This window comes from Ascaphus truei, chromosome 19, assembly GCF_040206685.1.
Source record: "Ascaphus truei isolate aAscTru1 chromosome 19, aAscTru1.hap1, whole genome shotgun sequence".
Taxonomy (NCBI): Eukaryota; Metazoa; Chordata; class Amphibia; order Anura; family Ascaphidae; genus Ascaphus; species Ascaphus truei.
The window spans coordinates 24,031,253-24,052,069 of record NC_134501.1 but is presented as its reverse complement, the minus strand read 5'-3'; the positions used below and the strand labels follow the sequence as shown (position 1 = coordinate 24,052,069).

At 48.9% G+C, this 20,817-nt stretch overlaps 2 protein-coding genes across 8 annotated transcripts in view; one reads left to right on the top strand and one right to left on the bottom strand.

Annotated features, from left to right (window-relative positions):
• The window catches only part of LOC142470188 (uncharacterized), a 24,116-nt gene extending 15,531 nt beyond the window's left edge, over positions 1 to 8,585 (bottom strand). Inside the window, exon 1 of the mRNA XM_075577165.1 lies at positions 8,570 to 8,585. Within this exon, the coding sequence (XP_075433280.1) occupies positions 8,570 to 8,585 (16 nt within the window). The remainder of the gene's footprint in view (positions 1 to 8,569) is intronic.
• The window catches only part of IRX6 (iroquois homeobox 6), a 33,385-nt gene continuing 15,210 nt past the window's right edge, over positions 2,643 to 20,817 (top strand). For 4 of the 7 annotated variants that reach the window (XM_075576974.1, XM_075576970.1, XM_075576976.1 and 1 more), the window contains exon 1: positions 2,643 to 2,937. The gene's annotated coding sequence lies outside the window, so the exon portion shown is untranslated. Of the gene's footprint in view, positions 2,938 to 2,974; positions 2,997 to 3,224; positions 3,305 to 20,817 lie in introns of those variants that run through there. The other 3 variants (XM_075576971.1, XM_075576975.1, XM_075576972.1) reach the window with 3 other exon arrangements.

The window sequence follows — 20,817 nt, the reverse complement described above, 5'->3', positions numbered from 1 at the left end:
CTTAAGGTACCTCCTGAGACTTTGGGGTGATAGGCTGGTAATGCAGATAGGGTCTGGGGAAGTAAGTTAGCCCTTACAAAGGGATAGGGGTTTGTTATTTTGTTGTTTTTGTATGTTTTGCCTGGATAAAGGAACAGGCTCAATAAATCCAAGATTAATTTCACCCTAAACCAGTCTCCATTTGCATACCTCTGCACACATCTCTTACAGTCCACAATAACACTGATTTGGAATATTGTTGCACAAATTTGCACTTTATAGCGCTTCCCATCCTTTTTATTTCTGTAAAGTTATAAAGCAGCATTATTTATAAAAGGCTGAAAGACACAATGGGTGTTTAGTTTATATTGAATTGAACATACCAAGAAAACAGATTAGGTGATGGTGAAAGTTTTACATCAGCTGGTTTAGCTCACACTGCCAGAGCTGCGGTCTAGAAAAGCAGTGGCAGTGGGTTCTAGCCTCGTCTAGTCCTATACAGTCATTGTTATGGAAATCCATTTAGGAAGTGTGGGATGGGACTCATTTAAATATACTTTGCATAGGCATTAGCATATCTCCCAGCCGACTACCTTAGGTGGGCTCCTTTATCAGCACAGAAATGTCTCCCTAAATTGAAAGTCTCCCTCGCCCCACAATTTTTGTATCTGAATTACAATACAGTAAATAATTGATCTTTACATAAAGAAATGTAGTACATAAAACACATTTTCTAGTATTTTAAAATGACTATATATTTCTTGCTTTTCCCTACAAAAGGTGCTGGAACTCACAACAAAAATACCCCTGACTACAAGGTAAATAACAGTGTTAGCAGAGAACAACAACAAAATATACACGTGGCCTGTTTGTTAAGTACTTTTTTAGGGAGGTAAGTAGTAAAATAAAACAAAGGGACCCGTCCCAGTGACGATTCTGACCCTTGCAGTGAGAGATACAGACTTTAAGGCACCCATTATCACACCAAAACGCACTAGCAGTTACCACTGGCTGTTATCGTGCATTTGCAAGCAAATCTCACGTTAACGATTGCAGCGGCGTCTGCCGCCTCTGAATTTTGACACACGATACGAAAAGTAGAGTATGAACAAACACATGATCCAATGATTCATTCTAACAAAAATAAAAATAAAAATTCGTATGAATAAGAAATTCGCAAAACCAAATATAAAAAGGCGATATTTCATTTTTTACCACTGAACAGAATGGCTCGTCTGGCACCATTAAAACCCTTTGTTATCAGTGAAGGGGTTAATAAAAAAAAGGAAATTCACTTTGAACGCCTTAGCAAGATTGTTTTTATGGCCAGTTATGAATCACCCCCTCCGTTCTACATTTAAATGGATGATCAATACTATATTTTCCCATAAAACGTAAGCTTTGAAATTCGATTTTAAGTGCCTTAGATTTTTTCGCCCTCTGAATGAGCGGGTGTCACTATAAATTGTCATCAAAAATGAAAGAAATACGACACAGATTCATTGCCATTTTTATTTATGGGACTATAAAACACGCTGTCAAAATCCTGGCACATTTTGGGATACCGGCTTGAACTTTCAAGAAAGTTAAAAGCATTAAAGAAGGTTGCGGGATAGATTTATTGCGGGGAGGTTTTTTTTAAATTGCTATCTTAACTACACACAGGTATTAGCATGGGTATGCTCTTAATGGCTGTGTCTTGTGTGTTTTTTTTTTCCCTATCTTTAAAAATGATATAGTTCCAGCGATTCTCATTGATTTCGGAAGATTTATACTCGCCTGCTCATGACATCACAATTGGCCCTGGTCTCTCTGGAGCGAGGACTTACAAAAAGGAAGAGACTTTGATGCGTGACCCCAGCCATCTCAGACCTAATGACGCAGAAGTAACCGCAAAGCCGTCCCTTCTGTGTCTTAATCCAGATTCGACGCTGCCAGTCACTAAGTGCAGATAAATGGCATATAATCTCCTTTGTTTTTCAGGGAAGGGGTTAACTGGCATAGAAGACGAATGTCAACCCGCCTCCCCCACCAAAAAAAAACAATTGTTACATCAACTTATATGTCAAATTACTCCATACCTGACCGTCTAATTAATCAGTATAACCAGTCCCAGCTCACTCCAGCACAAGGACCAAGATATAGTGCACGAGCAGCTCAAGGGCCACCAACAGGTCAGGTTTTAAGGATATCCCTGCTTCAGCACAGGTGGCTCAATTTGTCATTGAAATCCTTATAACCTGGAATGTTGGTGGCCCTTGGGGACTAGAGATGATGGGACACTCCTGATATAGCACATCACAGCAATCGCCACCGCTATCCCACCTCTTGGACCTCGTTGGGCGGGGGAGGGGAGGTCCCAGACCAGGGAGTCTCCCGCAGAGGTCGTACATCCAGAGACCCCACAGTAGGGGAGATGTGTAGCAGAGGCCTCCCTGCGGTCCCCCCTACCCTGCCTCAAGAGCGGGGAATTGCTCCGCGCGATCAAGCAGGAGTGGCGGTGGCCATTTTGTTTCGCTGCACATGCGCAGCAGTGCCCAGAGTGCCTGCCATCTCAGGAGAGGGTAAAAAAAACTACAAGTCCCAGAAGGCTGTGCAGCAAAGGGCGTGAGCGGCCGTTTTTGAAGAGAGAACTGCTCCGCGGAATTCTGAGGTGACAGTTATTGATCAGAGAGGCAGCAAAGAGCACGGACGTGTCCAGGGAGCTAGTAAGCCTGTGGACTAGGCCAGAACTTTGCCCCAAGGCCCCAATCACTGATTTAGCACAGTGTTGTAGGGAAGGCCCTAGATAGGGACTCTTCCCCCTTATAGACTCACAACCCTCGGCCTTCAGACGAGACCGCACGTGACCACCAACTGTAAGGTGTGAGGGGAGTTTTGCAGACCCCGCATCGTGGGAACACGGAGACGACTCTGCTAACAGAGGATTCCCCTAATTCCCTGGTCGTAGCCAGGAAGGTACCCACCGTGCACCACCACACAGCAGGGAGGGTAGCGCTACCTTCACACACTTTGGGGTGGGAATTGTTTTGACAACATCAGGGTTTCAGGTGCCCGGGGCACCCTCAGTACGTTGGGGGAACCATCACTGTGTGATGTCTTTATTATTGTTATGAAGTGTGTGTAATTGTATTATTGTGTTATTACTGTGTTAGGAAAGTGTGTTATATATACATTGGTTGTATTATTATGGTCGTATTGTTACCTATGAAGAGTTAATTCCACTTACGCTGGGATCCTCATAGGTGGAGGCGCTGCACCGAGAGAGGGAGAGCTCACCCCACGTTCCCAGAAGCGGTGGCTTAGTCCTCCTGTGAGCGCACAGGTAACAGCAGCACGCCTAATCGCCAGCGGTTTCCCATAGGCACAGGGAAAGGGGGTTACACATGTAATGACATAATTGGAGAACAGAATACACCCCCTCCCCCCCCTCCCCCTGCAGAGGCAGCTTTCTAGTTGAGTGACCTCAGGGTTACAGCTACTGAATCACTCCACTCACTGGCACGTTTTACTGATTCCATTTCAAACTCCAGTGTGTGTGTGTGTGTGTGTGTGTGTGTGTGTGTGTGTGTGTGTGTGTGTGTATATCTTATACTATATTAGTGAAAGCACTGTATGTTTGCCTGCCTGCATGCATGCCTGCCTGGATGTCCGGTGTCCCTAGGGGAAATCTCATTGGTCCCTTGGCCCGCCCGCCCCCGCACACCTCTCATTGGCCTGAGGCGGAGTGACGGGCCAAAGGACACACAGGGACACACACACACACAGGGAACACAGGGACACACACACAGGGAACACAGGGACACACACACACACACAGACACACACAGACACACACAGACACACACACACACACACACACACACACACACACACACACAGTGACTGACAGACACACACACACACACACACACACACACACACACACACAGGGACACAGGGACACACACACACAGTGACAGACACACACACAGTGACACACACACACACACACACACACACACACACTGTTACATACATTAGCGGGGCTCACAGTGTTAGCAGCACCCGCGCGCACCTCCTCCTCTCCCCGTGTCTCCCGCGCTTTCACCCCGACCCCCCCCTCCCCCGGCGCCGCTACAGTCAGCGGGACACACACACTATTATTACCCCTTCAGCGCCCCCCCCCCCCCCACCCAGTGTCAGCGGCCGTGCGAGACCCCCCTTCTATATCTCCCACCTCTCCCCCCCCACACATATACATGCCCCCCCCTCCCCGGCGCTACAACTCACCCCTCCCCGGCGGGGGAACAGCCAGTGGCCAGGCAGGCTGCCTCGCGGCGCCGAGTGCCCAAGATGGCGGCGCCCGGGACACAGCGGGGGAGCGGCCACAACACGCTGCCTCCCGCCTCAGATCCACGTGGGACCTGCCGGATGGGTGAGTGAGCGGCCTTCACCTCCCCTCTACCCCCCCTTCACCTCCCCTCCACCCCCCCCCTCTCCCCTCCAGTGTCAGTGTCTCCCCGATCCCCCCCCCCGGCGCCGCAACAGTCAGCGGGGGAGCGAGCGAGCGCCCGGGACACAGCGGGAGAGCGGCCACAACACGCTGCCTCCCGCCTCAGATCCACGTGGGACCTGCCGGACGGGTGAGTGAGCGGCCTTCACCTCCCCTCACCCACCCCTCACCCCCCATCAGCTCCCCTCACCCCCTTTCACCTCCCCTCACTCCACTTCTCCCTTCCACCCCCCTTCACCTCCCCATTTACCTCCCCCCCCACCCCCCCTTCACCTCCCCTCCACCCCCCATTCACCTCCCCTCCACCCCCCCCCTTCACCTCCCCTCCACCCCCCCCTTCACCTCCCTTCCACCCCCCTTCACCTCCCTTCCACCCCCCCCTTCACCTCCCTTCCACTCCCCCCCCTTCACCTCCCCTCCACCTCCCCTCCACCCCCCCTCCACCTCCCCTCCACCCCCCCACCTTCACCTCCCCTCCACCCCCCCACCTTCACCTCCCCTCCACCCCCCCCTTCACCTCCCCTCCACCCCCCCTTCCCACCGCCTCCCCCCCCTTCCCACCACTTCTCCCCTTCCCCCCCCGCTCCCCTTCCCCCCCCCTTCCCCCCCCTCCGCTCCCCTTCACCCCCCCTCCACTCCCCTTTCCACCCCCCCCTCCGCTCCTCTTCCCCCCCCCTCCACCTCTTTTTCCCCTTTCCCCTCCCACCCCCTCCCACACTTCCACCCCCTCCTCTAACCCTTCCCCCCCTCCTCTAACCCTTCCCCCCCCTCCTCTAACCCTTCCCCCCCCTCCTCTAACCCTTCCCCCCCTCCTCTAACCCTTTTTCCCCCCCTCCTCCACCCCTTGCCCCCCTCCTCCACCCCTTGCCCCCCTCCTCCACCCCCTCCTCCCCTTCCCGCCGCCCTTCGCCTTCATGCCCGCCTTACCGCCTCCCCACCCCCGCCTCTGCCTTTCACCCGCCCTTACTCTGGCCGCCTCTGCCTTTCACCCACCGCCTCACAGCCGCTGCACGCACTCAACAGACACCCGCCACACTCGACACATACCTGCCGCCACACACACCTGCTGCCTCCCGCCCCTACGCACCGACATCACTGACCCACCGCCTCACACCCTAGCAGGACCCCCACTCACAGACAGCACTCACAACCCACGCGCCAGCCGCCGCCTCACACCCTTGCAGGACCCCCACTCACAGACAGCACTCACAACCCACGCACCACCCGCCGCCTCACACCCTAGCAGGACCCCCACTCGCACACAGCACTCACAACCCACGCGCCACCCGCCGCCTCACACCCTAGCAGGACACACGACTCAGATTTTTACATCACTTATGCCACCAAAATATACATTGTACTGTGGTGTGGTTACAATAAACCATTTTTATACAACATCGTATTACATTTTCTTCCATCTTTCTTTTCAATATTATTATCCAACCTTTACAACAAACAGTCACCTATTGTTCCACGATTTATAAATAATACTACCTATTACGCATTTACATCCCGGGCAACGCCGGGTCTCTCAGCTAGTATATATATATATATCACAAAATGTTCAGGGCACTCTATATGGGTAAGGTAAGACAAGTAACTTATTTAAGTAGATCAGGGTGCTAGCAGTGCAGCCAGGATCACCATCCAGCAAAAAAAATAGATAAATACAAAAAAAGAAAAATCCGCAGCCCTCACCAGATTTGATCAATATTATATCAGGTTTAATTCATCTGCAAGCATCAGGGGGTAAACACAAGAAAAATGGAGCAACGTTTCGGACCTCCCGGTCCTTTCTCAAGCCCCTATATATATATATGTACTATATATTCTTTTGTCATATATTATGTCATATATAACATAGAGCAGGGGTGCGCAAACCTTTCCGTCTGCGTTATCCCTTGCTGGGTGCTAGGGGATAATGGTGAAAGGCAGGGTTGCAGGCCTCTCTGAGACATGTGAATGTGCTCACAAGTGATCTTTTTATTGGCTATATGCTAACGGTGGAGGTTTCTTGTTGCCTTTTTCACCCACCATAGCGTAAAATGTGATGGTTACTCCTACAGCCTGGAACATTGCAAAGCCAGCAGTACAACCAGCCTCACACTGATGAGACCCATTAAGGGTGAAACATGTCTGTGAGTAGTTTCTCTGGCTTTGCATCGGATTCCCATGCTGTGCTTAAAAGCTGTGTTAACAGCGAGCATTACCTTATATGGGTTCCATGTAAAAATGGATTTCAGGCAAAAGGTGACACGGTGTGCTCATTTGCAAATCATTTCCCAGAATCCCTTGCTGCAGTGGGAGCTCTGTATGCTAGGTGATAATGGTGAAAGGCAGGGTTGCAGACCTGTCTAAGACATGTAAATGTTCTCGCAAGTGATCTTTTTATTTGATATGTGTGTGTGTGTGTGTGTGTGTGTGTATCTCAAGAGATCCAATATACTGGCACAGCACAAGAGATTATCACATAAAAGTGGTTTATTTCATCCAAAATGCACACATATGCACGATGTTTCGCCCCCAGTGGGACATTCCTCAGCCCGTGTCTTCCCACTGCTGGCTGAAGCTTCCCCAAAGATCTCCCAGGTCCTGCGGTTGCAGCGTCTCTTCTCCACGTCGCTCCCACACAATGGGGCCTATTCTAGTAGCTTCGATAACTAACTCAATTAGTTTTTTGAGCACTTCCCGTACGATTTGGCAAGGTTGCTATTCAGAAAGCTCCGATGACCTGACAAACTCATACGGGAAGTGGATCTCCCCGAGCGCTTTCACTCCAGCTCAAACACCTCGAGTGGGAGCTCCAGAAGAGCTCCAACTCACTTTTTTTTAGAAATCCCCCTATTCTAGTACCTCCGATGAGATCATCGAGGCTCTCCCAAGCGTGCGAGATGGGATTTGCAAGTAGGACTTAGAATTTATTTTTATTTTTCCTGCCACAGATAGAAGCCGGGAGTCTCTAGAGCTGACCCGCATTTATACCAGCTCCCGAGATCCCCTGACTTCAATCCTAGGCAATAAAAATAAATTTACAGGCAGCTTCATTACCTTAGTGGCTAACCGCTAAGGCAATGAAGGGGTTAAATACTAGTGCCCGGTATATTGTGGGTAGCGGGGGTGGGTGAAGGTGATATTTGGCCCATGGTTACTACCACTAAGGTAATGAATTGGTTAACCCCTCCCGCTATCCACCTGGTAAGCATAAACACCCACCATGGGCCAAATACCACCTTCACCCACCCCCACTACCGACAATACACATTAAAACACAATACTAGCCAATACCACCCATTGATTACCAGTGTGGTTACCTATGTACTCAATGGGAGCAAAGATAACCCCCTAACAAATAACACATACAGTACAATAATGGGCAAAATAACTATAATGCAGATCTGGATAATAGCTCATTTGCCCATTAAATAAAACATTATCCAGTCAGCATAAAGCAAATAAAACTTGCAATTGAACCTGCCAGGATGAAGGTCGTCCTCATCACCGTCCTCCACGTCCATGTCCTCCGTGGGCAGCAACATTACAATCAAAAAACAAACTAATGGCCACTAACCCGTTAATCACCTTAGCGGTTAGTAACCACAATAGTAATTAAGGGGTTAACCCCCCACCCCCCTAGGACACCGAACCACCCTCCCCAGGGCAACTACCCACACGTCCCGCTACCCATTGATTGGCACAATGTTAAAGCATGGCCATAATCACGTGACCGGGGAAATTTAACCGCATAGGAGATACCGGCACCCCATACTAGGGCCTGTAACTTGGGTAGCAGGGGGTTTCCAGGGCTGAAATTAATGTGGTTCAGCTCCGGAGACCCCCTGCTCTGGAGACCCCCCCCAGTTATTAAAATATAAATAAAAGCAGTGCAATTGCCTGTAAGAGCTGTGCAGGGAGATGCAGCTCTCTATGCAGCTCTTACAGACTGCGGCCAGATCGTACGGGGGAGAACTTTGAGAGAGGCTGAGATCCCCTCGCTGCTGTCCCGAGCAGTATTGGCGTCTTCCTACCTCCCGGTTTGTGACTTGTGGAAATGCTTTCAGATTTTTTCTGAATACCGTGATAACACAAATCACAAACCGTTCAATGGGGTCATGCCAACCGTTCAATGGGGTCATGCCAACCGTTCAATGGGATCATGCCAACCGTTCAATGTGGTCATGCCAACCATTCAATGGGATCATGCCAACCGTTCAATGGGATCATGCCAACCGTTCAATGGGGTCATGCCAACCATTCAATGGGGTCATGCCAACCATTCAATGGGGTCATGCCAACCGTTCAATGGGATCATGCCAACCGTTCAATGGGGTCATGCCAACCATTCAATGGGGTCATGCCAACTGTTCAATGGGGTCATGTCAATCGTTCAATGGGATCATGCCAACCATTCAATGGGGTCATGCCAACTGTTCAATGGGGTCATGCCAATCGTTCAATGGGAAAATGCCAACTGTTCAATGGGTTCATGCCAGTCGTTCAATGGGGTCACGCCAATCGTTCAATGGGATCATGCCAACGAAATAGCAGCAATTTTATCGAATACTAGAATAGGCCCCTAAGACTGTATCTCATACAGGGGGTTATATATTACACTGTGATAGTGCCAACTGCTGCCCTATCGCACGGAAGTATTAGTAATATTACACTGCTCTGCAGCATTGCATTAATCCCTCACATTGTGTTATTTTGTAGTATGAACCCTGCAGAATTGTGTTATTTTGGAGTATTACTCTGCAGCATTACATTACTCTGCAGCATTACATTACTCTGCAGCATTGCTTTAATCTCTAGCATTAAATTACTCCGGCACTCATGAGTCCGGGTGTGGGGAAGGCTCATGTGTATTAACCCTTTGACTTCCAGATGTCCTGCATTGTGTTGCTATGTAACATCTGGCAATCTGTATATTCTCACTCGTCGTGTTGCTTGCAGCTGGTGGGACGTATATCTTCACTCGTGTTGCTTGCAGCTGGTGGGACGTATATTCTCACTCGTGTTGTTTGCAGCTGGTGGGACGTATATTCTCACTCGTGTTGTTTGCAGCTGGTGGGAAGTATATTCTCACTCGTGTTCCTTGCAGCTGGTGGGATGTATATTCTCACTCGTTGTGTTGTTTGCAGCTGGGGGGACGTATATTCTCACTCGTTGTGTTGTTTGCCGCTGGGGGGATGTATATTCTCACTCGTGTTGTTTGCAGTTGGTGTGACGTATATTCTCACTTGTGTTGTTTGCAGCTGGTGTGATTTATATTCTCACTCGTTGTGTTGTTTGCAGCTGGTGTGATTTATATTCTCACTCGTTGTGTTGTTTGCAGCTGGTGTGACGTATATTCTCACTCGTTGTGTTGTTTGCAGCTGGGGGGACGTATATTCTCACTCGTTGTGTTGTTTGCCGCTGGGGGGAAGTATATTCTCACTCGTGTTCCTTGAAGCTGGTGGGACGTATATTCTCACTCGTTGTGTTGTTTGCAGCTGGGGGGACGTATATTCTCACTCGTTGTGTTGTTTGCCGCTGGGGGGACGTATATTCTCACTCGTGTTGTTTGCAGTTGGTGTGACGTATATTCTCACTTGTGTTGTTTGCAGCTGGTGTGATTTATATTCTCACTCGTTGTGTTGTTTGCAGCTGGTGTGACGTATATTCTCACTCGTTGTGTTGTTTGCAGCTGGGGGGACATATATTCTCACTCGTTGTGTTGTTTGCCGCTGGGGGGACGTATATTCTCACTCGTGTTGTTTGCAGTTGGTGGGAAGTATATTCTCACTTGTGTTGTTTGCAGCTGGTGGGACGTATATTCTCACTCGTTGTGTTGTTTGCAGCTGGTGGGAAGTATATTCTCACTTGTGTTGTTTGCAGATGGTGTGACGTATATTCTCACTTGTTGTGTTGTTTTCAGCTGGTGGGACGTATATTCTCACTCGTGTTGCTTGCAGCTGGTGGGACGTATATTCTCACTTGTGTTGTTTGCAGTTGGTGTGACGTATATTCTCACTTGTTGTGTTGCTTGCAGCTGGTGGGACGTATATTCTCACTTGTTGTGTTGCTTGCAGCTGGTGGGACGTATATTCTCACTCATCGTGTTGCTTGCAGCTGGTGGGACGTATATCTTCACTCGTGTTGCTTGCAGCTGGTGGGACGTATATTCTCACTCGTGTTGTTTGCAGCTGGTGGGACGTATATTCTCACTCGTCGTGTTGTTTGCAGCTGGTGGGACGTATATTCTCACTCGCCGTGTTTGCAGCTGGTGGGAAGTATATTCTCACTCGTCGTGTTGTTTGCAGTTTGCGGGATGTATATTCTCACTCGTGTTGTTTGCAGCTGGTGGGACGTATATTCTCACTTGTGTTGTTTGCAGCTGGTGGGACGTATATTCTCACTCGTCGTGTTGCTTGCATCTGGTGGGACGTATATCTTCACTCTTGTTGCTTGCAGCTGGTGGGAAGTATATTCTCACTCGTTGTGTTGTTTGCAGCTTGTGGGATGTATATTCTCACTCGTGTTGTTTGCAGCTTGTGGGACGTATATTCTCACTCGTTGTGTTGTTTGCAGCTGGTGGGACGTATATTCTCACTCGCCGTGTTTGCAGCTGGTGGGAAGTATATTCTCACTTGTGTTGTTTGCAGATGGTGTGACGTATATTCTCACTTGTTGTGTTGTTTTCAGCTGGTGGAATATATATTCTGACTCGTGTTGTTTGCAGCTGGTAGGACGTATATTCTCACTTGTTGTGTTGCTTGCAGCTGGTGGGACGTATATTCTCACTCGTGTTGCTTGCAGCTGGTGGGACGTATATTCTCACTTGTTGTGTTGCTTGCAGCTGGTGGGACGTATATTCTCACTTGTTGTGTTGCTTGCAGCTGGTGGGACGTATATTCTCACTCGTCGTGTTGCTTGCAGCTGGTGGGACGTATATCTTCACTCGTGTTGCTTGCAGCTGGTGGGACGTATATTCTCAGTCGTGTTGTTTGCAGCTGGTGGGACGTATATTCTCACTCGTTGTGTTGCTTGCAGCTGGTGGGACGTATATTCTCACTCGTCGTGTTGTTTGCAGCTGGTGGGACGTATATTCTCACTCGCCGTGTTTGCAGCTGGTGGGAAGTATATTCTCACTCGTCGTGTTGTTTGCAGTTTGCGGGATGTATATTCTCACTCGTCGTGTTGTTTGCAGCTGGTGGGAAGTATATTCTCACTCGTCGTGTTGTTTGCAGTTTGCGGGATGTATATTCTCACTCGTGTTGTTTGCAGCTTGTGGGACGTATATTCTCACTCGTTGTGTTGTTTGCAGCTGGTGGGACGTATATTCTCACTCGCAGTGTTTGCAGCTGGTGGGAAGTATATTCTCACTTGTGTTGTTTGCAGATGGTGGGATGTATATTCTCACTTGTTGTGTTGTTTTCAGCTGGTGGAACATAGATTCTCACTCGTCGTGTTGTTTGCAGCTGGTGGGAAGTATATTCTCACTCGTCGTGTTGTTTGCAGTTTGCGGGATGTATATTCTCACTCGTGTTGTTTGCAGCTTGTGGGACGTATATTCTCACTCGTTGTGTTGTTTGCAGCTGGTGGGACGTATATTCTCACTTGTGTTGTTTGCAGATGGTGGGAAGTATATTCTCACTCGTTGTGTTGCTTGCAGCTGGTGGGACGTATATTCTCACTTGTTGTGTTGCTTGCAGCTGGTGGGACGTATATTCTCACTCGTTGTGTTGCTTGCAGCTGGTGGGACGTATATTCTCACTCGTTGTGTTGCTTGCAGCTGGTGGGACGTATATTCTCACTTGTTGTGTTGTTTTCAGCTGGTGGGACGTATATTCTCACTCGTTGTGTTGCTTGCAGCTGGTGGGACGTATATTCTCACTCGTTGTGTTGCTTGCAGCTGGTGGGACGTATATTCTCACTCGTTGTGTTGCTTGCAGCTGGTGGGACGTACAGTATAACCAACTGAACTGACTCTAAAGCCACAATGTGCTCCGGCTCAGTTTGTCAGAACAATTAATACCCAGCTTGGATTTATTTGCTTGGATCCACAGTGACTGATCTGTATGAATTATATATCAGGCTGTCTCCCAGCCCCCAGTCATGTGTAAGACCTTAATATTAAAACGCAAATACAAACTTGCACCATATGTACATGTTTGATATAATAATAATTGGTGTGTGAACAAACACACACACACACACACACACACACACACACACACACACACACACACACACACACACACACACACACACACACACACACACACACACACATCAAATAAAAAGATCACTTGTGAGCACATTTACATGTCTTAGACAGGTCTGCAACTCTGTCTTTCACCTTTATCAGCAAGCATACAGTGCTTCCACTGCAGCAAGGGATTCTGGGAAATGACATGCAAATGAGCCAGGTAGCGTTAGGACCTGCAGATTGGGCGTGCCTTGAAGTGGCTGCAGGCTTATAATCTTTTGGCCAAAGGGTTTAACTAAATGACCCTTTTTCATGAGCAGATAAGCACTGAGGTATTGCACTTTATATTGTGCCATTTTGTATGATGCGCTGGCCTTTTTGTTTTTGTATGCAAATGAGCACACCATGTCACCTTTTGCCTGAAATCCATTTTTACATGGAACCCTTATACGCTAATGCTCGCTGTTAACACAGTTTTTAAGCACAGCATAGGAATCAGATGCAAAGCCAGAGAAACCACTCGCAGACATGTTTCAACCTTAATGGGTCTCATCAGTGTGAGGTTGGTTGTACTGGCTTTGCAATTTTCAAGGCTGCAGGATTTACCATCACATTGTAAGTTATGGTGAGTGGAGGTTTCTTGTCGCCTTTTTCACCCACCATAACTTTAAAACTTTAAATGTGTATGGTATATATACACACACTTTAGTGCAATGTGTCATCTTCAGCCCGTGTCTCCCCGCTGCTGGATGAAGCCTCCCCAATGATCCCCCAGGTCCTGCGGTTACTGCGTCTCTTCTGCACGTCACTCCAACACATTCTCTCATCCCACCCTCCCATATTACTTTGGGTCATTGTCTCGGTCTTTTGAAATCTCTTGGAATTCAGTCAAGTTCCATCCAACGATGGTCACTTCTTCTTGTGATATGTCCGGCCCGTCGCCATTTTAATTTCTTCCCTTTTGTGATGATGTCACAGACTTTTGTTTCATTTTAAACCCATTCATTATTTTTTCTGCCTCTTTTGATAATACCCAGCATGCGTCTAAATATATATATATATCACCCTTTAGCCCTTGTCGACCCACTGCTGGATGAAGGCCTCCCCCTAGTGATGCCCTTATTTATTTTTCTATTTTAGAGAAGTATTGATGTTAAATATTTCAAGGAGGACTCTGATCACCTCTTATACTTTTCCAGTTACCTGTAAATATACAGACTGCATTAAGAAATGATGCATTCTCTCACTTCCAGACACACTTACCAGAATGCCCTCCGACTGTCTCTGTACGTTCTTCCTACCTTCCATTTAGATTCTAAGCTCTTCGGAGCAGGGACTCCTTTTCCTAAATGTTACTTTTATGTCTGAAGCGCTTATTCCCTTTATGTGTTATTTATATTATTTGTTATTTATATGATTGTCACGTGTATTACAGCTGTGAAGCGCTATGTACATTAATGGCGCTACTGTATATACATACATACATGCATGTTGCAACCCCTTCAGTACAGTAGGGGGAAGGTACCAGTTCTGAACCCAAAATTGTTCCGAACACAGACCTAGTTCCACCTCCTCCCCTATCACTCAAGGGAACTGCCTGAGTGGGGAAAACCCATAATTGGTCCTGACACTGCCTGCTCTTACCAGGGCTTGCATGTCAGGGATGGCAGACTGGTAGCCAAAACCAGGCATGGATACATTCTCCCTCTGGTGGAATCCAATGGTCCCCATTTGGAGCCGAAATTTTGTGCACCATCCTTCATTGGTAACCTGAAACAGAATACTTAACAATATCTCAAACAGTAGTATGATCACTTTGATACACATTTGATATAGTATACCCACCCAGGTGATACATACATTCCCTGCAAACACAGTTTCCTTACAGCATCCATATGATAACTTAACATACAGCTGTAACATAGTTCTTGACCCTGGTCCCTCCCAACATTGGAGAACCTGGCTATTATTTAGTAATAATGTTGCGGGTCAGGCTTGCTAACTAAGGCCTCAGTACTATCCGGCACCGTAACTGAGAACACCTTCTTTGAATGCCTTTCGGATACATACTGTACTTCACCCTATCCATATAGATGAATCTTCCTACATTCCACGCCCCTACTAGGTAGGCAATGCGTTCATCTAAGTGGTAGTATGTGCTTCTGCTGTGGGATGTAACGTAGGCTCGTATGACCTGCGACTTCTCCCTATTCTCCTCTACTCGCATTATAGGCTCTGGAACATAGGGATATTCAAATCCATGTGATTGTGAGTACCGCTGGACTATGTGTGTTTCAGCCCTGCTGATCTTTGTCTGTCTGCGACCCTCTGCCTGACCTGGCAACATCTAGAACAGTGGTTCCTGAATGGGTGGATCACAGTACCTGAGTACCACACCTTTAGGCTGTACTATCCCTAGTCTTATCTCATGTTACCTTCGCCTTAGAGCTTCTGCTGTCTCCTCCGGACTAAATTCTCCTTCAGCCCACCAGTCGTCCACTACATCCACATCCACAAGCAGGAATCTAGTGCGATGCATATAGGGCACGTACCCCTAAAACATAGGGACACACCAGGGCAAGGATTTTACTGGCGCTGTCTGCGTAGAATCAGAACCTGAAGTAGTCTTGGACGACACCCCTGACGTATCTGATCTAACCGACATAGCATATTTACTTCCCCAAGAAGTTACACTTTCCGCTGTCTCATCCCCCTCAGATTGCTCCCCAAGTCCCAGTCCTTCCAGTTGGTTTTTGGCTTCAGGGTCTTCTTGCACCGAAGTGCTCTCTTTTTGGAGTAATAGTCCCGGTCAGGCATAAGTGATGAGGTATTGGTAGTAAGTGGCAAGGCCTTAAAGTCCCGCAAGTCTCGGTGAGTCTCCTGTAAGCGGCCTACCCTTATCCGGTACCAAAAATATAGCCTCTATTTCTGGCTCTGCAGCCTTCTTGCGATGAGCCCTAACATCATCCATCCAATGGGGCACGTCAGCTTTGGGTGAAGCGGTACTCACCGGAGTGGGTATCGGCTGTTCCTCTTCCACCCCGGCGGTCGCTTCCATGTTGACGTCATCAGGATTCCGGTCTCGCAGGATCCATGTAGAGGCCGATGTCCCGCACCGGAAGTGTGTCGACATCCGGCTCCTGCTTGGGCGTGTTGTCCTCATCCACATAGGAGAAGATACCTCCTGGTATCCCCTCTCCGGAAGTCTCCATCAGGTCCTGCTGGAGGTAAGGAGGTGGACTCTCACCACTCCGCTAACTCGCCGGAACCCTGGGATTCGCCGTATGGGATGCTGGTTCGCCGACCAGGCCGCTGGGGACCGTCACCGTTAGGACGCTCCTCCGCTGCTCAGGCCGCACTATCGCTGTCATCGGGACTGGACTCCGCCGTCGCTCGGTGTCACAGGTAAGGTTGTCATCTTTCACAGCGTCAGGAGATCAGGAGATGTGTGCACCGGTGCCCGTAGCACCACGGACACTCGACCGCTGCTTTGTCCTGAAGAAGGCAGGGACACTTCCGCAGGGATAAGCACCGGAGCATTGCACGGTCATCCATGGCAATCAGCAGGCAGCGTTCCAGCTCCTGCGCCGCTAGCGGCTGTGGCCCCTCCTCACCCCGGGCAGTCACCTTACCCGGTTGCTCGTCTTGGGTTGCTGTCGGTTCTTGGACCATCTCTGGATCCGGGTCTGTAACCAGGGCACTCAGGCCCCCTGGAGCATCCGCTGGGGCACTCGTGCCCTCTGGAACTGCCATCGTTGAGGTAGTAGTTGCATCAACGACCGCCCATGTCTTGGGTTCGGCCACGTCTTTGGTAGAAAGGGCCGTAGGCCTCATCAGCGTCAGCTTTAGGTGGCAGGCCCCGCACTGCTGACACGTGGTGTCCCATGCAAGATCCCCGCCAGGGAAGTCTCACTTGGGGCAAAGGCACTTCATGTAGCAGTTCCCTTCCACGTTCACTACCAGAATACCTCCTGGTAGACAGTAGTGAGAGAATTCACAAGGACGAGCAATAATCAGATTTCTCTGGATGCACGAAAGCAAGAGTACTAATAAGGCAGCTCATCTCCCCTTGCAGGCTCCCAAGAACTGAGGGTGCGGCAGTTTGCATCCGGCTCCTCCCCTTGGATAGGCAGTCTTTTGGCATTGGCTGTTACAGTGCCCCCTCCCTCTGGTGGAGATTAGAGATGGGGCACACTGGAACAAGGTGTGACCCTGGCTACGTGCCAGGCCACTCACATCACTTGGGCACGGTTCGGGCTTTCGCGGCAGACCCTTGCAGAAGCTTGCAACAACTAGGCATGTAACCTGCAGAGCCAGGGGAAAGGTAATCACTCACTCTCCTCCTAAGGGGAAAATAGGATCCCAGGCCTGACACCAGCACAGGAGCGGACACAGCAGCTTCTCTCAGTTACAGCAACAGCTTATGCAACTCTTACGGCTCACTTCAGCCTCAGGCCTTGGCCATAGTGGAAGCGTGCGCGTTGCAGCAGGAGAGATTTGCTGTCCTGCAGGCAGAGGCGACAGGGAGGCGTGTCGGGGCATGTCAGGGGACGCGGCCGTGACATCACAGAGACGGAGCTGGTTCTTCACACGGTAAATTCAAACTTGGTTGTCGCGCGAAGCACCAGTCGCCCCGTCGCACTTGTGCTCGCACGCACTATAGACAAACGCATTGGCGCCCCTAGTGTTTGTTTTCGGTGCGAGCGGCATGGCTCGCGCCGTCTCCTGCACTATAGACGCAGCCTCAGTCTCACTAGGTGTCTCCCTCACAACCTTCTTATGCACTAAACACACAACATTGAATATTCAGGGCCAGGTGCTGTCCACGTGTCCAGCCTCTGATTGGTGGATAGAAAAGCAACATTAAAAGAGTAACATACACAATGCTACAGGGAAAGGTCACACACTTTGCAACATTTTTCCTGCAAACAGAATTAACCCCTAGTCCCTGAGGTGCTGGAACCAGGTTAAGTCATAATACATTATACACACACATAACATAGTACCTGTGTATTACTGACAGGTAGGGGTAATGGCAGGCTTGACCTTTATTAACAGTAGCCATATTTACCCCTACTGTCACAGTCACCCCATTTTTTAGTTTAGTGTATTAAGACGTTGCCCAGGACATATACGTGAAAACGAGAGGTAACGCTCAATGTTTTACTTCCTGGTAACGCATTTTATAAATAAAATAAATAGCCTCTGGGTACCAGGGACCTTTGTGTGTGTCACGGGCACATGTCGTCAGGGCTGCTAGTGCAGGAGGTAACAGGTTGCAAACACGAGGTGTTTATTGCTCCTCTTCAAAATAATTGGAGACGCAGCTTAACTCTATTTGTGTTCCTTCCCGTGCCTGTTATTTCTCATCTCGGGCTTCTCAGATCTCCACGGAGCGGTCACTTGCAGCTCTCCATCGCCACCTGCAGAAAATACGCCCAACTGCAGCTCACTTCCAAAACTTGGTCTAACTCTAAACTCCTGTACGGTTGATGTACCAGCAATCACAGCCTGCGTGAGTGTAACTCAAATTGTGTTAGTGTCTCCTGAGCACATCCTGCTCTTTAAAAAAAAGAGGAGTTATAGGGGGGGGTTATCTGGTGCAGTTATATGGGATAATAGGAGGAGTTATAGGGAGCAGTTATATGGGATAATAGGTGGAGTTATAGGGAGTGGTTTTATGGGGTAATAGCAGGAGCTATAGGGAGCTGTTATATGGGGCAATAGGAGGAGTTATAGGGAGCAGTTATATGGGATAATAGGTGGAGTTATAGGGAGTGGTTTTATGGGGTAATAGCAGGAGCTATAGGGAGCTGTTATATGGGGCAATAGGAGAAGTTATAGGGAGCAGTTATATGGGGCAATAGGAGGTGTTATATGGGGTAATACAGTGGTGGGATTAAAAAAATGTAATAACAGGTACCTGGGTGGAGGGCGGCAGGCGGCGTCTAACAGCATCTCCCGGCATCTATTTCCCGGCGTCATGTAGCGTCTCCTTGCTATAGAAACGGATGTCATGTGGTGCGGTTACGTCACGTGGCGTTCCCGTTGGCATGGCAACGCATCACCATTTGACGCCACGTGGCCATATTGAGAGGATTTGCAGGGAGATGCTGTCAGATGCCGCCCACCGCCCTCCGCCCGCACACGTGAATGAAGGTAAGAGAATTAAGCACCGGTTCGGCGAACTTGTGACATTTTAGTAACAGGTTCGTACGAACCGGTGTGAACCGGCAGAATCCCACCACTGGGGTAATAGGAGGAGTTATAGGGAGTGGTTATATGGTGTAATAGGAGGAGTTATAGGGAGGGGTTATATGGGGTAATAGGAGGAGTTATAGGGAGCGGTTATATGGAGTCCTAATATGTGAGACTACATACTGAGTGAGACTAAGGCTACGCTTATAGTGCCGGCGACGCGACGGTCGCTGGAAAATCAAATTAAGACAACTTCCAGCGATCGCGACCAATCCGTCGCGCCATCGCGTTGCACTTTAAGCGCACGCGACGGCAGCAATGCATTTGTTTTGCCACGACGTCGTGTTGCCGGTACTGTAAGCGCAGCCTTACTCCAAATGCCACAGCCATCCAATGAGTGCCACTGCCATCCAATGAGTAATACTGCCATCCAATGAGTAATACTGCCATCCAATGAGTGCCACTGCCATCCAATGAGTGATACTGCCATCCAATGAGTGATACTGCCATCCAATGAGTGATACTGCCATCCAATGAGTGATACTACCATCCAATAAGTGCCACTGCCATCCAATCAGTGATACTGCCATCCAATGAGTGCCACTGCCATCCAATGAGTGCCACTGCCATCCAATGAGTGCCACTGCCATCCAATGAGTGATACTGCCATCCAATGAGTGCCACTGCCATCCAATTAGTGATACTGCCATCCAATGAGTGATACTACCATCCAATAAGTGCCACTGCCATCCAATCAGTGATACTGCCATCCAATGAGTGATACTGCCATCCAATGAGTGCCACTGCCATCCAATGAGTGATACTGCCATCCAATGAGTGATACTGCCATCCAATGAGTGCCACTGCCATCCAATTAGTGATACTGCCATCCAATGAGTGATACTACCATCCAATAAGTGCCACTGCCATCCAATCAGTGATACTGCCATCCAATGAGTGATACTGCCATCCAATGAGTGCCACTGCCATCCAATGAGTGATACTGCCATCCAATGAGTGATACTGCCATCCAATAAGTGCCACTGCCATCCAATGAGTGATACTGCCATCCAATGAGTGCCACTGCCATCCAATGAGTGATACTGCCATCCAATGAGTGCCACTGCCAAACAATGAGTGCCACTGCCATCCAATGAGTGATACTGCCATCCAATGAGTGCCACTGCCATCCAATGAGTGATACTGCCATCCAATGAGTGATACTGCCATCCAATGAATGCCACTGGCAAACAATGAGTGCCACTGCAATCCAATGAGTGATACTGCGATCCAATGAGTGCCACTGTCATCCAATGAGTGCCACTGCAAAACAATGAGTGATAATGCCATCAAATGAGTGCCACTGCCATCCAATGAGTACCACTGCCAAACAATGAGTGATACTGTGATCCAATGAGTGCCACTGCCATCTAATGAGTGCCACTGCCATCCAATGAGTGCCACTGCCATCCAATGAGTGCCACTGCCATCCAATGAGTGCCACTGCCAGACAATGAGTGCCACTGCAAAACAATGAGTGATAATGCCATCAAATGAGTGCCACTGCCATCCAATGACTGCCACTGCCAGACAATGAGTGCCACTGCAAAACAATGAGTGATAATGCCATCAAATGAGTGCCACTGCCATTCAATGAGTACCACTGCCAAACAATGAGTGATACTGCGATCCAATGAGTGTCACTGCCATCCAATGAGTGCCACTGCCATCCAATGAGTGCTACTGCCAAAGAATGAGTGCCACTGCCATCCAATGAGTGTTACTGCCAAAAAATGAGTGATACTGCAATTGTGTGAGTGACACTAGCATTGTTTGAGTGAGACAGGCCAGGAGCTGTGTGGTTCCTCCTATACAAACACATACATATCGATGCCATTGTTCATGTCTTGGACTTGTTTCTGTCCCTTTCCCAGAATGTTATGTTTCGTACCTGACC